Raw genomic sequence first — 18,905 nt, 5'->3', positions numbered from 1 at the left:
AACGAGGAGACTTTGCTTCCTTTACTCTTTTAAATTCTTCTGTTCCTCCTCGAACATCCTCTTCCAATAGTCCCGCTGCTCGTCCACGTCTAACGTTCGCACATCTCGAGCCGGAGCCTTGCTCCAGCAATTCTTCGCCATATGGCCCAACTTTCCACACTTATAACAGTTGATAGGACCTCGACTGGGTCCTGCGGCGGTGTCGACATCCATCGCGTTGGGATCTCGACGTTGAGGCTGTGGCCTCACGAAAGTGTTGTTGGAAGTGTGGGTTCGTAGTTGGGGCTTAGCTTGCCCCCGCCGATAGTAGTCTTCCTCCGCCTTTGCTTGCCTCCACTGCCTATCCAACTTCATGCTCCTCTCGTACCAACTCCTGATGGTAGTTGGTGGGTTCTCTGATTCCATCAACGCCTTCCTGATCCTTCCTGACAAACTTCTTTTGAATTCTTCGATGAGGGCTCGTCCCTCATATCCACTATCCCGAGCGATTCGCTTGAACTCCTGCACATGCTCCTCCGCACTTTTGCTTCCTTGCTCAATCAACCTCAATTTTCCTACCGCCGTGCTCTCCTCATCTGCATCTCCGAAATTGTTCCGCAGACTATCAAAAAGCTCCTCCGTGTGGGCCGGAGCTTCTTCTTCACCACCTTCGATCATCTCCATAATGTTTTCCTTCCACGATTCTGCAGCTCCTCCTTGTACATACGACAATATCCACGTAATCTGATCTCCTTGTAGCCTGCCTACCATCTTCAAACTTAAATAAATCTTGCATGCTGTTATAAAGCCACTCAGCTCCTTCCCATCTCCTGAGAATATTTTTGGTCTTGCCACATCAATTTGTGGCGGCACTACTTGGACGATGGGAGTTTCTCCGTCGTCCCCTGCCGGACCTGGTGGGCCTGGTGGACCCGGTTGCGGGTTGTTCTGCAGCTGGGCGAGTTGCTGCTGCAGTTGGGTGATGAGAGCGGCTTGGGCGGACACTTGGTCCATGATTTGTTGTGCGGTAGACATGTTTGGCTCGTGATATTCGGGGGGAGGTGGTTGATATAAGGGTAGGGGGGATACGGAAGGTTCTCGTTGTTCTGGTTCTGATTCCTCGGATTGGTTTTCCGAGGCGTGTTCTTCTTCTTCCTCGCTTTCAGAGGAAGGTACTCGGAATGTTCCGGGCGGTGTTCGGTGAGAAATTTTGAGGGAGGTGAGGGAGGTCTTTTCCTGTCACCTGGTGCGTATCCACCAATCCAATGAAGCCAATAGCCTGCTTCACTTGGATGCGTATACAAAAAAGAAAAAAGTTTATTCAAGAAATGCCGCACTGGCGAAGGGAACGACTACTGCCTTAGATAAAGCTATGTACGAAGACGGATCTTCACGCTAATCTAGACACGCACTTAATGTGGCAATGTCACTCCTCTGCGTGTACCACTTGACAATGCAAGCGCAGCACAAGGTTTATACGGGAAGTTACAAATGGGGTAATACAGGGGTAAAAATAACACCACACAGTATGGTAGGTCTCGTCTTATCAATGGTCTGTGTCAAACCACTGATGTCCACGGCGCACGTTGTGTTTATGCGCAGACACCCCTTAAGCCTAGGGACCGGCTATGTGTGTGGCGGCCGCGATGGCGCGCAGAGAGTAGAGAGCGAATAGAGAGTAAAAGATGGGGAGGGCACTGTGCTGTGCGATCCCCGGAGTAGTCGAGTTCTACTGTTAGGGCGACTGTGACTGAGATGTCACAGGTCACACCTGAACTTAAGAACTATAGAGGAAAGTGACAAAAGTTTATTAGGCGTGAACCTAAGAGAACTCGACGGAGTCTTCTACAAGTTTCTACCTACTTTATATACCTAGACTATGGCGCACAGACCAACTACCCTAGGTAACTATTTATATATTGACACGAGAAAAGAAGCAACGTATGTGAAAATAAACTAATTATACATTTGACATGAGAAAAGAAGAGTGGAGTAAGAAGAAAGTAAACAAGAACAACTTTGATCATAAAAACGTCAACAAGTCCAAACAAACCATAAAAGTGTCCACAAGTACAAACAACTATCTAAGGACGTAACCTTTCGTACCAGTCCCTGCCGAAGTATGTTGCCATTACTTCTCCACACGGGCACATCGTAAAGAACCGGACCGGTTCCCAACGACGGAAGTCCGGGTTATTCCATCGCTGCAACATCCAGGGTCTCTCCAATACTTCGTCCCACATTATCAACGTCACTCTTCCACACACTACGCACCTACGATCCTCTAACCTCCATCCGTCTGGTCGGGGTTCTCTTCCGATAGCCGCCGCCGCCCTTCTCCACTGTACCTGCTCCGCATGGTTCGGAGGCAAGAAAGAAAAGATAAGATCAATGAGTTCAATTGGTAAGTCTGTAGCTTGCGCCATTTAGCAGTATGCCGATAGTTTAGCCTCCGTCGAACTGTAGCAGCAGAGGGAAATTATTACATAATAAAATATGTGACAGATGTGACAGCGTGACGCCGTGACATTCTGGCAAGGTTCTAACATCTGAGCCACTTGAAGGAGCGGAGGTTTCAAGCAGTGACGATGAAATTGAGCAGAATGACGAAAATACGAGGTGAGCAATGGGTGAAGCAGACGATAGGGGAAATGGTTCCAGTAGCGATGATGAAGACTCGTTCGATCATGGTGAAGACGGTGGTGAAGACCACAATGGAGACGACCAGGAACAGACCGAGGCCAACAGCGATAGTGAAGCACCTCCTACTGATGTGGTTGGAATCGCTCATTGGAATCCTGATGACGACTATGCTCGTATGTTGCTATCTACCGGTATGTCTCCTTTTATTGCAATAGACACTATCTAACTCTTATCGTGATCTAGAAGCTACTCTGGATGAAGCCGATCTCAGCCTGCTACGTAAATATACCTTCAAAGTTGAAGAGCACATAACGGAGAAGGCCTTTGCCAAGCTGGAGCGCACATTCCCGAACGTCCATCACGATTCACTCAAAATAGCAAAGAAGCATGTTCAATATCTATCTGGCTTGCGGGCGGTAAAATATAGCTGCTGTGTGAACAGCTGCGTCTGCTTCACAGGGCCGTATCAGGAACTTACCGAATGTCCTAAATGTCATGAGAAGAGATGCAATGACAGGGGCAAGCCACGAAAGACATTCGACTATATTCCCTTGGTTCCTCGCTTACAGGTCATGTCTGCCAATCGACAACATGCAGAACAAATACGCTATCGGGCCGATTTCGAGCACCATGATGGAATGGTGACGGACGTATTTGATGGCTCCCATTACCGCTCACTCCTCGGTCAGATTGTCCCTGCAAGCAACAACCGTCCCTTTTATTACTTCTCAGACCCACGAGACATTGCCCTCGGCCTTTCAACAGATGGTTTTTCTCCATTCAAAAGACGTGATAAAACCTGTTGGCCTATCATACTTTTTAATTATAACCTCCCTCCGGACATTCGCTTCCAAAAGAAATACTGTATCAATGTTGGGACAATTCCAGGCCCTAAAAAGCCGTGGGATATGGACTCTTTTCTCTGGCCGCTTATGCAGGAACTCATCCAACTTGAGACTGGAGTCAAAACCTTCGATGCGCTGGCGAAATCCTCTTTTTTACTCCACGCATATCTCATACTCGTTTTTGGTGACATTCCCGCCATGTCTATGATCATGCGCATGAAAGGGTCGAACGGAATCAGTCCGTGCCGCATTTGCAAGATTGTTGGCGTCAATAGTTCCAACTCTCGCACCTATTATGTCCCGTTGCGACGAGAGTGGCCTCCCCAGCCTACTCGTTCTTATGACCCATCTCAACTTCCACTACGCATACACGATGAGCTGATGGCTCAGGCGGGGGAGGTTCAGAATGCTAGTAATCATGCCGCATCAGAGCGGCTTTCGAAGGAGTATGGTATCAAGGGAGTTCCTATCCTTAGTACCATATCTTCTATCTCTTTCCCTGCGTCTTTCCCATTCGATTTCATGCACCTAATATGGGAGAATCTTATCCCAAATCTCATCTTATTCTGGACCGGCTCCTTCAAAGATCTTGATCATCAAAACCGTGGCTACGTCATCCGGCCTGATGTCTGGAAAGAGATAGGAGCGAGAACTGCAGCCTCCAAGACAACCATTCCATCGGCATTCGGTGTGCCAGTCCCTAACATCGCTCAGCAACAAGGTCAGATGACCTTGGAAATGTACTCAAACTGGACTCTATTTATTGCACCCATCGTGTTGCGCAATAGGTTTGAGCAGCCTATATATTATACACATTTCATGAGGCTCGTCCAGTTGCTTAAGATGTGCCTCGAGTTTGAGATTACCGAAGAGATGCTTGATCAAATTGATGGTGGTTTTCGGTCCTGGGTAGTGGACTACGAGAGGTACGTTTCTTATCAGGATGGGCCATACGACAACTAAAACTGCGTGTAGACTTTATTTTTCCCATGAACGCGATCGACTGTCAGCATGTCCCTTAACAATACATGCGCTCCTTCATATTGCATGGGGCATCCGTATTGCTGGCCCCGTCTGGGCGTATTGGGCTTTCCCCATGGAACGCCACTGCAACACATTGCTGCCTTCGATCCGAAGTCGACGTCATCCGTATGCATCTATCAGCGCTTTCGTCACCGCGGTGGCCCAACTTGATCAAATCAAGCTCAGATTTTGTCTACAATCAGAGCTGGACTTGAACCCTAGGAAAAACATACAGTCACCCGTCTTGCTGTCCGACTCATGTTGCGTTCCCTAACCATTCCTGATGCTGAAAGCTAACTTAATCCTGTAGATCCAGAATACAAGCTTTGTCCACCCCTACGCCAAGGACCCCTTCCTGTGCACCTTCGTGACAAGTTCTACGCAGCACTTGCGACACGCTTTGAGAAAGCAAAGGCTGTCGTTCAAAATTTTGTGACATTTGACGAGCCAGTCACTCATTACGGGCGGGTTGTTTGTGTTGGCGGCGGAGATACTATCGTGGCCAGTGACATGGTTCGGAGAAGTGAAGACTCTAGAGACACCTCTTACATTAAGGTGAGTGAACATTACTCTTTAGCTCTCTCATACTGAATCCCATCCACTAGTATGTTCAAATTGTCGACAGGTATGCTCATCAACGGAACCGAAGGCCCGAATATGTGAAAAGGAGTTTCTTCGGTCAACTGCAACGTATCATCGTTCTCAACCTACCTCCTATCCCTCAACTGAATATAGATTTGCCATTAACCGTTATTTATGCTGTCGTCCAAGCCGTCAAAGTCAAGCTTGAAGGCAGTTTATATTATTACAGCACCATGGGAGCAACCGAAGTGATAGACTTAAGTACCGTACAATGCCTTATCGGCCGAGTACGGGATGGAAACCGCTGGGGTATAATAGACAGGAGTGGAATTTCAACGACGATGGTAGATTGAAAGGTGAATCTTTTTCAAAACTCAAAACGTTTCTATAATGCTAATCACGTCTCAGAAATTTCTTTGTATTCTCTCATATATATATGTATAACACTTCAACATTTGCTCGAATCGTTCCCCGTGCTGAGATGTGCAATTTCGGCATTTCCCTCTCAAAAATTGGACAATACTGACCCCCCGTAGAATCATCAAGGACAGAAAACGTTTGTGAAGTCGTGATAGAGCAATACAGAACACTACAGGTACATAGAAGAACACCCACCGTCGTAGATCATCGACCTGCCATCCAATTCTTCTCATCCTCACCAAACGGCCATCACAAACTCCCTCCTCGACCTGCCCCCTCTCGACCACCTGCCGCCGTTCCGAAATATGGTCGATCGGCGCCCTCCACCCACATATACATGCAGAGTCAGCTCTGCATGCCTCCCAAAGAAGCCACGGACGGTCCAGTGGGAATACCCCCCTCCTCGAGACCGAGATGTGTGCGCTCTTCCCCTGTAATGAAGGTAAGTTTGCTTGTAGACTCGAGAAGACACGAAAACTCACATTAAAACCCACTCGATAGCCCTCCCTCTCGAAATCTCTCGCACATCCAGCTCAATCTCCCCCAAGGTGGCTATGGTAGCCACCTTGGCTCTGATCCTCTCCCAGTCCCTTGAAACGTCCCTCCTCGATCGGTGGTGGATACGGGCGCCGCGCGGCGCGACATAATACGAAAACATTCGGGGGAAAATGAGTAGAGAGGCGGGGTTGAGGGCGGCACAGCAGCAACCACCAGCCAGCCCGCCATCATCACATGCGACGCTTGTCACACTGACAAGCGCCGTACTCAAATCAACCGTTGAGCGGGCTGAAAGTTGTCGAGCGAGTTGTTTGACTACGAACTACGGAACAACGGTTGGATTTCATAGCTTAGATTACCCGAAACACGAGACGGAAAAAGTGGCCGTTTTCGTGTTTTTTTCCTCTTCCAAAGTCAGTTCATGACCGTTCATGGGCACAAATTCAATCTAAGTACACTTAGAACGGTTTTCTACAAGCCGTAAATCTTAGTTAGAAATGCCTGACACTCAGGCAGGTATTTATTTTGAGTAAAATGCAGTGATATTGCGAGCGGAGCACATGTAATAATAGGACTCCCGAAACGGCCGAGAAAAACACGAACCTGATTTAAACCCTGACGACATGGGTTCACAGTGGTAGATAGATTATATGCGACCGCAAGGGAAAATTTTCTAATGTCAGTCGTAATCACGGATGCATCGAATACAGGAGAGGAAGAGATCGTACCCAATAAATTGATATGTATGACGAGAAATTCAATAAAAACGTATAGCCAGAACGCTCTCGGGCATCAAACAAATTTTCCGCCGTGCCTGGCATCAGCGTACTACATATAACATTTGGTCAACCCGAGCCCACGTGCTGTCACTTCTTGACAATCAACCCTTCAGCTGAGATAGGTGAATCATTCCCAGCAGCGGCAGTAATGCAGCTCGAGTTGACCTAGAGGCGAGTTCCAGTTGAGGCTGAGTCGGCAGCGTTCCACTTTGACGTAAGTAAGATCTTCGGAGTCGTTGAGATGCAGGAAACTCGTAGTTTCGTTGATGGAAAGTAGTCATCGACATGCCCAGTGAAACACTCATTGGACATAATGATGGAGCCATGAACCGAAGAACTCATGCGAGCCAGCAAGATACATAACACTGGAAAGGCCTAAGTACAATTGATAAAATTGTCATTGTAATTAAGGGAGGATCTATTTACCCATCTTATCTTTACCCTTCACTCTTGTGGGAGCCAAAAGCTCTCCCTATCGAATTCCAAAGCGCACAAGTCCCGCTTCCACTGGAAGCTTGTTCGGAAGAAGAATAGGATTGATGAAGAGGATCGGTTTGATACAGGTGTCATGCCAGGTCATGACAGGCGACGGAGTAGGTATCTCGCTGATAAGCAGCAGACAGTGGGATTTAATTTAATTTGCTTTGTCTGGCATGCTCGCATTGGGTATAGTGTCAACAAGCACTACAAGAGACTGGTCATACGCTCCAGCATATTATGGTGGTTAGGTGAGGTGAGCAAGGTACCACTTCGGTTCGTGTCGCTATCTTTGGCGGATACCTCAAGAGTCTTACCGGTGCGTGGGCTTACACAACGCGTGCTACATGTGACTCAAACACTATTTAGGTGCTTATTGCAAGCGAACGGAAGAAAATCGGGTGCTTCGATAGAGACATGGGAGACGTGTCCACAAAGCAATCGTGAAAACGCAAGTTCAACGCCCACAGTCTACTTTTCCCGCCTCCATTTCGCTTAGAACAGCTTAATTTCAGCTTGGCTCCACTATGCAGTATTGACTCTTGATGTTCAATGCTAAAATCGAAATGCATTAGAGTTGACAGAGGAGTGGGTATTTTTGAACGGAACGACAGTTGTCAACTCACTTGATTGATTGATGTTCTGCGATAGAATGGCTATAGTAGCACCTGGTATGCATATGTTAATGCTGTTTGCACCGGTGGCGACAACTGACAAGGTGTCGCATAAAAACAATCAATGGAAGGACCCAATCCTTTCATCTACTTCCTGACCTCTTTGCACGTTAACGCTTCGGCAGCAGCAGGTCCAGTAAAATGACCACCCCGAGCATGTTACCCGCCGATCAACTCACCGCCTTCAATCACGTCACGATTAACAAAGTAAGGTTTCTTCTTGATTCTCTTCCTTAAATGCTGATTATTCCGTTAGTGGACTGATAGTAAAGTCATCCCTCTCTTGCGACCCGTATGCATACTGATTCAGGTGCGCCGTTGTAGCGGCCTCAATTGTCCTTGTCGTAAGTCGTGAAAACAATTGGCGAGTAATTTTGTTTGACATCGTGTGTTACAATTCTCCCAGGGCTATGAATGCTTGATTACAATGGACATGGAAGTTGATCTCGTGTGGAAATCCAAGTGGAACCTGACAAAGATCTTATACCTACTGAACCGGTATGCCATCATCGCCGATGCAATCGTCCTTGAACTTCGTAAGAGTTTGTCTTCTTCAACAGAGTGGTCACTGATAGTTGCTAATAGATTATTTTGGTACGAACGTTCCAATATGTAAACCAATCCTTTTCGCGGCAGGAGGTGAGCATAATTCGCTATTGCTACCGTTGGAAGCATGGTTTTGACGAATCAGTACTCTACATCTGCGGTATATTTGTATCGGAGTGTAAGTCCGCAACATCTTCTTCTCGTGACAAACCACTCCAACTTCCAAATAGCCATACTTATTGCGCGCGTTGCTGTCGTTTGGAAGATGACAATGGACAAGTACATTTCTATCATCGTTCTTCTTGGGACAATGTACACAGCCTTTGTGCTATATTTCCTCGCCAGCTTCTTGCTCCTTGTACGTCCTCTTCAATGTGAGTACAAGTGGCGCATTTCCCAGATATTCTGAGATAATCTATTTCTCAGTCTTTACCATCCTTCCCTTTGAGGGATGTTTTGCCGATACGAAGGGGGTGACGCTCTGGAAGGAGTATACATGTTTACTCATTTATGATGCAAGTCAGTCGGTGGAATTTGATGGGAGTCATGCAAAGCACTGAGTTAGATCTGGATTTTAGTTATGCTTGCATCGATGGCGTATCCGACCATGAAGACTCGTATGTGGCGCATATTCATTCTTCAACAATCGACTATCTAAGTATTCTTTCCATAGACAGGCGCCCTTATCAGCAATCGAGTCTTATGAGGCATGTTCATGTCGAGGGTATGTCGTTTCTTCTTAAGATGTCTAGCATCTCATTCAACGCCCCGCAGGAGTCATCTTCTACGTCTACCTTTTCCGTAGGTAGCTGTCTCAAGAGCCACATCCTTAACACTCATTTCCATTCTAGTGCTTGATATTTTAGGCCTGGTGATGCAATTAGCATTCGTACGTCCTAACGGTCTTTTTTTTAATATTTCAGTGTCTTGATTCTCTAACTTTCAACTATTAGCCTGACGATATTTTTCTCTTCGTGGTGTAAGTGCTTATTATTCATTAACTGTTGACATCATCATAATCGTCATAACCTACGTCTCTAGACCCAGTTGCATAATACGATCTATCCTTGCCGGTCGCGTCGTATTGCATATCCGCGAGTTTGGTGCTCGATCATTGGGCAGTGCTAGTGGAAGCGCCTTGCTTCTCAGCGAAAGGAGTTCGAACCGGCCTCGTTGATGTACTAGTAGGCCCTATTTTTATTTTTTATTTTATTATTAGACTTTCTGAGGATCTTCGGGAGAGGATTGCGCAGATCAATCATGTACTAATAGAAACAAAGACTTGGTATTAGATTTCTTGGGTCAGTACTATGTTACGAGATTGAAAGACTGTGAATGGTTGGAAAGCCGGAGGTGATCATGATGGTGCAAGTAAGCTACTTACCAAGTGGAGTCATGTTGATCATCATTGAGGTGTAAGAGACTGGCCATTTCCTCAGCTTATTGAGTACGAATGACAAGGCCATGGTACCAGTGGTAAAAAGGGTGCTTCGCTTCGTTGCTTCCGATCCTTCCGAGAGTTGAGAGCACCTACCTGTGCGTGGGCTCAATGTGAGTGTAAATAATACACGCCACACTTATGCGAGTCTAATGGCTTTGGGTGCTTAAGAAGGTGCTTATTGGGCGCAGATCGAAGCACCCTTGAATGTGTTTTGAATCTTTGCCCTCCGCCGGTAGGAAGACTTGTGACAGTTTTCCGAATGGTATCCGTGTCACAAGTCACGCTTCCGCTGTCTCTCTCCCCAATGCAACGCCTCGGACAGTCTCGCACCGATTTATTTTGCCCGCCCGCCACATTAAATGGCTACTGCTTCGTACTGCGCAGTCCCAGGGCTTTCTAGCAGCCCGGAAAGCTCGCCACAGCCGGTCGCATGTGTCCGTCTCGGCTTCTCTCTGCAATTTGTTAGTGCTCGTTCATTGCATTGCAACGAGGGAGTAAGGGGATCAAATAATGTATCATTGATCGAAGAGATGTAGGAGAATGGTAGGTAGATGACAAAGTAACATCATACGCTAGGACTGAATAGCGTCGACGGTTGTGCATTGTGGGCGACACATTTGAGGTAAGACTATGCGGTTAGCTCGAGAGAAACAATGCTAATGCTCCGTTCCGTAAGTCTAAGTGCCGCCCTGGTGGACGTTGGGTGCCCGCAAATTACGTAGCAGACCCTGAGCAGACCTCTACACTCGATACACATCGTTCACACGCGTCCCTGCAACTGAAGAGGTGGCGCATAAAAAAGGTCCAAATGGAAGGATCTAGTCCTCTCCTCTACTTTTTTCCGGTCTGACCTTTACTGCTTCGTCCGGCAGTTCATAGGTATGACCTCCCCGAGCATTATATCCTCTGCACATCTCGCCGCTCTCAATCTCTTCGTTATTAACAGAGTAAGGATTCTCATCATACTTTCCGGTATATGCTGACTATTCATCAGTGGACTGATAGTAAATCATTTACCTCTCAAGCCGTTCGGGTACTAATTCAGATGGCCCACAGTCGCTGCAGTTATCCTTGTCGTAAGTAGCGAGCCGCATTTTCTTACTTAACATTGCGACTTAGAATTTTGAATCTTAGGGTTATGAATGCTTGATTACGATGGACATGGAAGTTGAGCTTGTGTGGAAATCCAGATGGAGCCTTACAAAGATTTTATATCTACTAAACCGATATATCATCATAGTGGGGGCTGCTGTCCTTGTCTGTAAGAGCTCAAACTCTATCCTTTCTGACAGAGTCCTAGAGGGCAGCTCAGTTGCGAATAGATCGTGATGATACAAGCGCTTCGTCGTGCAAACCGTTCCTTTTCGCAGCAGGGGGTGAGCATAATTCGCTATTTTTACGAAGCATGCATTTCTGACGAGTCTCTCATTAGTACTCTACATGACGGGTATATTTTTATCCGAGTGTAAGTCCGGCTCTACTTCTCGCAACATTGCCGCTCTAACTCTCAAATAGCCATATTCATTACCCGCGTTATTGTCGTTTGGAAGACGACGATGAGGAAGTATATGTTTATCATCGTTCTTTTTGGGGCAATATACACAGCCTTTGTGATATACTTCCTCACCCGCTTCATGCTCCTTCTACGTCCTCTTAAATGTGAGTAGCAATTGCGCATTGCCCAACTACACTCCCGAATTAACCCGTTTCTCAGTTTTTACGGTTCGTCCATTTGGTGGATGTATTACTGCAACAACAGGAGCAGCGTCCATAGAGGATTACACATTCTGGAAGGAGTACACCTGTTTACTCGTTTATGATGCGGGTCAGTGGCGAAAGTCGATGAAACCCGAAGTGCAGACACTGATTTGAATTTTGGTTTTCAGTTATGCTTGCATCGATGGCATACCCAACAATCAAAACATGTATGTGAAGCAAATCTATCTTTCATTTATTACCTGTTCAAGTTGGTTTCCCCCGCAGGCTGGCCTCTGTCTCGGCAATCAGCTCTATTGAGACATATTCATGTCGAGGGTATGTCACTTCTTCCCGGAATCTTTGACCTCTGATTCAACGCTTTCCAGGTGTCATCTTCTATGTCTACCTTTTCCGTCAGTCGCAGTATCATGGGTCACTTGATGAACGCTCATAGCCGCTATAGTGTTCGATATTCTCTGTCTGGCGATGCAGTTATCATTTGTATGTCCCAAGCGTCTTCTCATAATTTCACGGCCTTGATTCTTTTCGCATCACTTAGCGTGACAGTATTCTGCTCTTCGTGATGTGAGAACCCTTCAATGTCATTCAACGGCACCAATATAACCTACTTCTCCAGGCCTAATGGTATAATACGATCTGTACTTGCCAGTCGTGTGGTATTGCATATCCGTGACTTATATGCTCAACCAGTGGACAATAATGGTGCGAGTGGAAATGGCGTGGTTTATGGCGTAAGCACGGTGATCACAGCAGAGTAATCATCCTGACAAAAGAGGGATATAAAAATTCATCATAAATGACAGCTTCTATGAGTCATTCGTCCTCAGCGTCTCATTCATTTCCTTTACAATCATGTATCTCTCCTTTTTCCAAATATAATTCAGAAAGTCCTTCACTCCAATTGTCAGAAGCTTCGAAAGTGGCAGTACTAAAACAGTTTTGACATAAGCCTGAAGGTTATCTAGTCATTGCGGCTGCTCATAGTCCCTGGGTGGTCAGTTTGTACCGCACCTCGTGGACCAAAACCTCGAGACTAGAAGTAGGGAGGCCTGTGACTGAGCTCATTATTTTCATCACATAATCACACGGAAGGTGGTTGCATTAGTATTGAAAAAAGTACACACGGTGCAGTTACATGGATCGTGAAGGAAACGCGGCATGAAAGAGAAAAAATGCATGAAAGAAGCTGGCGTATTTGACAGTTAAATATGCATCTTTCATGAGAGTGATTGATGCGTTGTAATCATTGTGCTGACGCCAAAAACCACACCACTTTGACTGGCACTATTATTGCCCGTTGGTTGAGCATATAACTCACGGATATGTAATACAACGCGACTGGCGAGTATCGATCGTATTACACCATTAGGCCTGGTGAAGTAGGTTAGATAGATGCCGTTGAATGATATTGGGGGTTCTCACACCACGAAGAGCAGAATGCTGTCACGCTAGGTGGATGGGAAAAAAATCAAGGCCCTAAAAATCCGAGGAGATAATTAGGACATACAAATGATAATTGCATCGCCAGGCAGAGAATATCGAACACTAAGCGAAAATGAGCATTCAGGATGTGATCCATGTTGAAACTGCGACTGACGGAAAAGGTAGACATAGAAGATGACACCTGGAAAGCGTTGAATCAGATGTCAAAATTCCTGGAGGAAGGGACATACCCTCGACATGAATATGTCTCAATAGAGCTGATTGCCGAGACAGAGGCCAGCCTGCAGGGGAAACCAACTTGAACAGGTAATGAATGAAAGATAGATTTGCTTCACATACAAGTTTTAATTGTTGGATATACCATCGATGCAAGCATAACTAGAATTCAAGATTCAAATCAGTATCTGCACTTCGGGTTTCATCGACTTTCGCCACTGACCCGCATCATAAACGAGTAAACAGGTGTACTCCTTCCAGAATGTGTATTCCTCCCAGGACTTCGGCCCTTCTGGTGCAACAAGGCACCCGCCAAATGGAAGGAGCGTAAAGACTGAGTAAAATTTTGTCTCGACGGTGTATGTGGGGAGAGCACACTAATACTCACATTTGAGAGGACGTAGAAGAAGCATGAAGCGGGTGAGGAAGTATATCACAACGGCTGTGTATATGACCCCCAAAAGAACGATGACGAACATATACTTCTTCATCGTCGTCTTCCAAACGACAATAACGCGCATAATAAATATGGCTATTTGTAAGTTCGAAGTGGCACTGCTGCCAGAAGTACAGTCTACACTTACACTCGGATACAAATATACCACTCATGTATAGTGCTAGAGACTTGTTCATGAAAGTGCTCGTTAAGAATAGCGGTTAATGCTTACCTCCTGCTGCGAAAAGGAGTGGTTTACACGATGAAGGTTTTGTATCAACACGATCTATCAGCAATCGAGTTGATTTCGGAAACTTGGTCAGAGAGGATGAACTCTTACAAACAAGGACGATGGCGTCCACGATGGTGACATATCGGTTTAGTAGGTATAAGATCTTTGTAAGGTTCCATCTGGATTTCCACACGAGTTCAACTTCCATTTCCATCGTAATCAAGCATTCATAACCCTAAGAGAATTCTCACTCCCAATGTTAAGCAAGGAAACTCGACTCGCCTACTTACAATAAGGATAATTGCTGCGACTGCGGGTGATCTGAATCAGTACCCGTACGGCTTGAGAGGTAAAAGACTTTACTATCGGTATACTAATGGCACAATCAGCATTCACCCAGAAGAATCACAAAGATAATCTTACTTTGTTAAGAACGAAATGATTGAGAGCGGTGAGTTGTGCAGCGGGTATGATGCTCGGGGAGGTCATTCTTCTGAGCTGCCGGACGAAGCGGTAATGGTCAAGCCAGAGGAAAGGGTTGGATCCTTCCATGGACCCTTTTTATGCGCCACCTTTTCAGTTGTCGGAATGCGTGCGAACAACGTGCGAACGATGTGTATCGAGTATACTAGTAGGGCCCTGATACGTAAATGCTGGCACCCATTAAATGTCCACTAGAGCGGCACTTACGGAACAAGAGCCTCCGAAGCCCCACACAATCTCTGACACCTCTCAACGCGTCGACTCCATCAGCCATCGACACTATCGGAGTACGTCCTAGCTAATAATGTAATTTTGTCAGTACTCACCCGCCGCTCTCAGGCTCCTGTATCTCATCATTTATGATTAATCATGCATTGTCTGATTACCAGGCTTACCATACCTCGTTGCAATAGGCACTATGGAACCTGCCCAGCCGGCAGCTTTCACTCTGTAGTTCGGATTTTGGACTCCTAACGCGGCTTCAGCAGCCAAACCTTTCGTTCGCCCAAGTTGTAGAGTGTGAGTGAGACGGTGCCGAATTACATGAAGCGGTAGTAGTTCATCTATTTCAAAACACCAATCAATCAATTGAGCAGACAGCATCCAAAAATACCTACTCACGGCGTTTCACATAAGACATCTTAGTTTTCCTGCGTGGAACACCGACGGCTTATTGTTGCATAGTAGAGTCAAGGTGAAAGCAAAGTATTCTGAGCGAATTGGGGACAGGAAATTACATTAGTAATGAGATCGAAGGTGGTGCTACACTCGGTGAATCAACGTTACAATCATCAGAGGGGACAATTTACGCTATATTTGGTAAACCATCGACATCTTCTGACCGGGTGGGGAGGCCCGTGGATGAGTGTCAATTTATCGATTCTAGCCGAATACAGCATTTGATTCCCAGAGCGCCGACGTCTATGACAACGCTTATATATATCCATCATTTGTTAGAATTGTTGCTCTGTTGCAACTAGCGTGCTTACACCAACGAAACTGTCCATTGGTCGAGCACATAATTCGCGGATGTGCAATATGACTCGACTGGCAAGTATAGATCGTACTATACAACTAGGCCTACAAAAGGAGGTTATATTGATGTCTTTGAATGATATTACGGAGTGCTCACACCACGAGGAGGAAAATGTTATCGTGCTAGGTGGAAGGAAAGATATTCAAAATGCTAAAATGCTTAATATTATTGGGACATACAAATGATAATTGCATCGCCAGGCAGAGAATATCAAACACTAATGGCAGTGAGCGCTCATGATGCGACCCACGGAGCTGCTACTTACGGAAAAGGTAGATATAGAAGATGATTCCTGAGAAGCGTTCATTAGATATTAGAGATCTTGAAAAGAAGGATCATACCCTCGACATGGATATGTCTCATAAGAGCTGACTGTTGAGACAGAGGCCAGCCTGGGGGGGGACTTAACCAACTATCAATCGAAAGATGGATGTGCTTGACGTACAAGTTCTAATTGTTGGATACGCCACCGATGCAAGCATAACTAAAACCCAGATTTTATCTCAGTATCTTTGCTTAAGGGATCATCAACTTCGCCACTGACGTGCGTCATAAACAAGTAAACAGGTATACTCCTTCCAAAATGTATACTCCTCCGAGGACGACGCCTCTTTTGCTACATTAAGGCATCCACCAAATGGAAGAAGCGTAAAGACTGAGAAACGGGTTATCTTGGGAGTATAACTGGGTGATGGCAACTGCTACTCACATTGAAGAGGACGGAGCAGAAGCAAGAAGCTAGCGAGGAAGTATATCACGAGGGCTATATATATTGCCCCAAAAAGGACGATGATAGACATATACTTCGTCATCGCGGTCTTCCAAACGACGATAACGCGCATAATAAATATGGCTATTTGAGAGTTGAAACGGCAATGTTGCGAGAAGTAGAGCCGGACTTACACTCGGATACAAGTATACCACTCATGTAGAGTACTGATAGAGACTCGTCATAAACATGTTTCGAAAATATAGCAAATTATGCTCACCTCCTGCTGCGCGAAGGAGCGGTTTACACGATGAAACATTCGTACCGAAACGATCTGTTAGCAACTATCAGTCGCCTCAAGCAGTTTGCCAGGATGGATGAATTCTTACTAAGTTCAAGGACGATAGCGTCCGCGATGATGACGTATCGATTCAGTAGATACAAGATTTTTGTAAAGTTCCATCTGGATTTCCACACAAGTTCAACTTCCATGTCCATCGTGATCAAGCATTCATAAACCTGGGAAAATTGTGACACTCAATGTTCAGTAAAGACATCGGCTAAGTGTTTCCGCTACTTACGACAAGGGCAATCGAGGCCACTACATCAGACCACCTTGATCAGTAAGCGTACGGCTTGAGAGAGGCAGATGACTTTACTATCAGTCCACTAATGGAATGAAATAGTCAGCATTTTCCGAAAAGAATCATGAAGAAAATCTTACTTTGTTAACAACAAGTTGATTGAGACCGGCAAGTTGATCAGCGGGTAGAATGCTCGGGGAGGTCATTCTTCTGGGACTACCGGGCGAAGGGGTAGCGTTCAAACGGGCAGGAAGTCGATGAAAGCATTAGGTCCTTCCATCGGCATTTTTAAGCGACACCTTGTCAGTTGTCAAGATGTGCCAAATGCCAGTAGTCCATCTATTCCAATTTCCAAGGTATTGATCAATCAAGCGAACTGACGACAGCTGTTCCGTTAAAAATACCCACTGGTCTCACGATCGATACATCTCACTCTTCCAACATAAAAACACCGACGAGTTAGCGCTGCTTAACAGAGGCTAGGTAAAGTTAAGCTGTTCTGAACGAAATGGGGGCAGGAAATCATATGAGTAAGAAATCGAACGTGGTGGGCCATCGCACTATTTGGTAGACCTTGGGACATAACGGGGAGGCCTGGGACTGAGACTGACATAAAATCAAATCTACTAGTCGTTGAATACTGCTTCCAGAGCTATTCCGCAGTTGTACAACTCGACGGCGACAACTAAATCTACCACAAATAGTTGTGTGATGGTCGATTCATTGTGATGGATACCAGTGGTCAATGTAAAAGTGGAACAGGTATTTGATGCCATCATTTACGCCTTCCTGTCCGCCCCCTCTTCTTGGTCTACTATACTGCGGTAATTTCAATGATGTTCCCTTCATTCACCTAATCCAGGCGGGTCATATTTAGCTTGGAACAAACACCATCAGCAGGGACCTCAGATAGGTTTTGTCTTGATCACAGCACCACAACCGAGCTTGCTTGATTCGGCACCTCTCCAGGTTTTCCCTTGCGCTTACCATTGCACCGCCACGCCACAACCAAATCTCCGTGACTAGTTAACTCCTGACCAGTCAAGCGACGGCCTTCGACGTCCGCTGTTACAAGTTCTCGACTTCGGTTTGGTTCAAGAGACGAGTATCAATAGGTTCTTCGTGAGGGATCTCACGTAAACCTAATTTTTGGACGGCGTACAAGTCGACTCCCGGCCAATGTTTCCCATAGCCTCATGGTACAAATCTTCCTTTCTGATATTAATTCTATATCTGACTCTCAGACTCTCACCCAGTGGCTGACAAGATGGCGCTTAGTGCCGGCCTTCGAAGTATAGAATTCAGCAATACGTGATTCGTACTCGGTCCTACTTCTGGCGACCCCTCTTTCGTCAGCTGATACACCGGAGAGGAGGTAATGAATGTTTGACGGTGACCATTGACCGTTTCTAATCATTCAAGGTATTCAATTTCCTGAAACTGTTATGTTTCCTCGGTTTGGATCTACCGAGTTCCAGGATGCTTCTGTTCTATATAAACCAGCTAGTATTGGTCTAGAGAATCATCATCCGGTAATACACCAGACAACACAACTCCCACTCTCCAACTCTCTTCTTCACGTTCACCAGCACCTCTTACATCATGAAGTTCTTTGCCACCCTCTTCGCTCTTCCCGCCGTCGTCCTCGGTGTATCCCTCAGCTTTGACCCCATCTACGACAACCGTAGTGGCTCGCTGACCAGTGTCGCCTGCTCTGACGGACCAAACGGCTTGATACCCCGTGGTTTCAATACCTTTGGCCAACTTCCTGGCTTCCCAAACATTGGTGGAGTACCAGCTATCGCTGGACATGGATCCAGCAACTGTGGTTCATGCTGGCAGGTGACATACACAAACCCTCAGGGTGCAAGAAAGAGCATCAATATTTTGGGTATCGATTCTGGGTTTTCCGGGTTCAACATTGCCTTGGAGGCGATGAACGACCTCACCAATGGTCAGGCCGAAAACCTCGGAAGAATTAATGTTGATGCAGTGCAGCTCGACCCTACCGCCTGTGGATTGAAGTGAGATACACTTACTTATCCTCCAAATCGTCTCCCATGCTCATGACTTTTTATCTTTTGTTTAGTTGATCAATCACAATTATGCGGATAACTCACTTTCCGACGCGACAGGCATA

The 18,905-nt window shown here is 46.0% G+C and overlaps 9 protein-coding genes across 9 annotated transcripts in view; 4 read left to right on the top strand and 5 right to left on the bottom strand.

The window, feature by feature from the left end:
• Nucleotides 1–21: 21 nt before the first annotated feature.
• Nucleotides 22–405, bottom strand: AGABI2DRAFT_63814 (hypothetical protein; the record flags this gene model as incomplete). Its single annotated transcript, XM_006458524.1, has 1 exon — nucleotides 22–405. One exon carries the CDS (start codon nucleotides 403–405, stop codon nucleotides 22–24), a length of 384 nt encoding a protein of 127 aa, XP_006458587.1.
• Nucleotides 406–2,605: 2,200 nt separating this feature from the next.
• AGABI2DRAFT_141379 (hypothetical protein) lies at nucleotides 2,606–5,425 on the top strand (the record flags this gene model as incomplete). Its single annotated transcript, XM_006458523.1, has 8 exons — nucleotides 2,606–2,813; nucleotides 2,866–3,038; nucleotides 3,082–3,263; nucleotides 3,743–4,207; nucleotides 4,256–4,393; nucleotides 4,443–4,750; nucleotides 4,801–5,045; nucleotides 5,096–5,425. 8 exons carry the CDS (start codon nucleotides 2,606–2,608, stop codon nucleotides 5,423–5,425), a joined length of 2,049 nt encoding a protein of 682 aa, XP_006458586.1.
• A 2,636-nt stretch (nucleotides 5,426–8,061) lies between these two features.
• Nucleotides 8,062–9,643, top strand: AGABI2DRAFT_115617 (hypothetical protein; the record flags this gene model as incomplete). The annotated part of the gene is made up of 14 exons (XM_006458522.1): nucleotides 8,062–8,127; nucleotides 8,177–8,186; nucleotides 8,245–8,264; nucleotides 8,327–8,456; nucleotides 8,506–8,559; nucleotides 8,612–8,644; nucleotides 8,697–8,840; nucleotides 8,893–8,985; nucleotides 9,045–9,083; nucleotides 9,140–9,190; nucleotides 9,241–9,267; nucleotides 9,318–9,355; nucleotides 9,420–9,445; nucleotides 9,508–9,643. 14 exons carry the CDS (start codon nucleotides 8,062–8,064, stop codon nucleotides 9,641–9,643), a joined length of 867 nt encoding a protein of 288 aa, XP_006458585.1.
• A 568-nt stretch (nucleotides 9,644–10,211) lies between these two features.
• On the bottom strand, nucleotides 10,212–10,529 carry AGABI2DRAFT_190847 (hypothetical protein; the record flags this gene model as incomplete). The annotated part of the gene is made up of 3 exons (XM_006458521.1): nucleotides 10,487–10,529; nucleotides 10,436–10,456; nucleotides 10,212–10,368 (listed from the first exon to the last, which is right to left on the bottom strand). Coding segments are annotated over exons 1-3 (201 nt in total), but the record flags the coding sequence as incomplete, so codon positions are not given.
• A 259-nt stretch (nucleotides 10,530–10,788) lies between these two features.
• AGABI2DRAFT_115616 (hypothetical protein) lies at nucleotides 10,789–12,384 on the top strand (the record flags this gene model as incomplete). Its single annotated transcript, XM_006458520.1, has 14 exons — nucleotides 10,789–10,854; nucleotides 10,902–10,911; nucleotides 10,964–10,983; nucleotides 11,042–11,164; nucleotides 11,208–11,283; nucleotides 11,340–11,372; nucleotides 11,423–11,566; nucleotides 11,622–11,732; nucleotides 11,794–11,832; nucleotides 11,891–11,941; nucleotides 11,992–12,018; nucleotides 12,069–12,106; nucleotides 12,165–12,190; nucleotides 12,243–12,384. 14 exons carry the CDS (start codon nucleotides 10,789–10,791, stop codon nucleotides 12,382–12,384), a joined length of 906 nt encoding a protein of 301 aa, XP_006458583.1.
• Nucleotides 12,385–12,991: 607 nt separating this feature from the next.
• On the bottom strand, nucleotides 12,992–14,505 carry AGABI2DRAFT_115615 (hypothetical protein; the record flags this gene model as incomplete). The annotated part of the gene is made up of 13 exons (XM_006458519.1): nucleotides 12,992–13,066; nucleotides 13,134–13,171; nucleotides 13,224–13,250; nucleotides 13,300–13,350; nucleotides 13,409–13,447; nucleotides 13,509–13,619; nucleotides 13,674–13,817; nucleotides 13,870–13,902; nucleotides 13,954–14,007; nucleotides 14,062–14,188; nucleotides 14,244–14,263; nucleotides 14,317–14,326; nucleotides 14,377–14,505. 13 exons carry the CDS (start codon nucleotides 14,503–14,505, stop codon nucleotides 12,992–12,994), a joined length of 858 nt encoding a protein of 285 aa, XP_006458582.1.
• Nucleotides 14,506–14,557: 52 nt separating this feature from the next.
• On the top strand, nucleotides 14,558–14,996 carry AGABI2DRAFT_134301 (hypothetical protein). Its single transcript, XM_006458518.1, has 4 exons — nucleotides 14,558–14,581; nucleotides 14,644–14,715; nucleotides 14,763–14,779; nucleotides 14,837–14,996. The coding sequence occupies exons 1-4, from the start codon at nucleotides 14,566–14,568 to the stop codon at nucleotides 14,888–14,890; spliced, it is 159 nt and encodes a 52-aa protein (XP_006458581.1). The 5' UTR covers nucleotides 14,558–14,565; the 3' UTR covers nucleotides 14,891–14,996.
• Nucleotides 14,997–15,564: 568 nt separating this feature from the next.
• Nucleotides 15,565–16,971, bottom strand: AGABI2DRAFT_115614 (hypothetical protein; the record flags this gene model as incomplete). Its single annotated transcript, XM_006458517.1, has 13 exons — nucleotides 15,565–15,594; nucleotides 15,652–15,689; nucleotides 15,738–15,764; nucleotides 15,814–15,864; nucleotides 15,918–15,956; nucleotides 16,017–16,127; nucleotides 16,182–16,325; nucleotides 16,376–16,408; nucleotides 16,462–16,515; nucleotides 16,571–16,700; nucleotides 16,763–16,782; nucleotides 16,841–16,850; nucleotides 16,906–16,971. 13 exons carry the CDS (start codon nucleotides 16,969–16,971, stop codon nucleotides 15,565–15,567), a joined length of 753 nt encoding a protein of 250 aa, XP_006458580.1.
• A 1,222-nt stretch (nucleotides 16,972–18,193) lies between these two features.
• Nucleotides 18,194–18,905, bottom strand: part of AGABI2DRAFT_200333 (hypothetical protein) — a gene marked incomplete at its 5' end in the record, with an annotated part of 2,818 nt that continues 2,106 nt past the window's right edge. Inside the window, one exon of the mRNA XM_006458516.1 lies at nucleotides 18,194–18,793. The remainder of the gene's footprint in view (nucleotides 18,794–18,905) is intronic.

The sequence above is a fragment of the Agaricus bisporus genome (genome assembly GCF_000300575.1).
Source record: "Agaricus bisporus var. bisporus H97 unplaced genomic scaffold AGABI2scaffold_2, whole genome shotgun sequence".
Taxonomy (NCBI): domain Eukaryota; kingdom Fungi; phylum Basidiomycota; class Agaricomycetes; order Agaricales; family Agaricaceae; genus Agaricus; species Agaricus bisporus.
The sequence above is the reverse complement of the archived record's forward strand: the minus strand, read 5'-3'. Positions and strand labels throughout refer to the sequence as shown.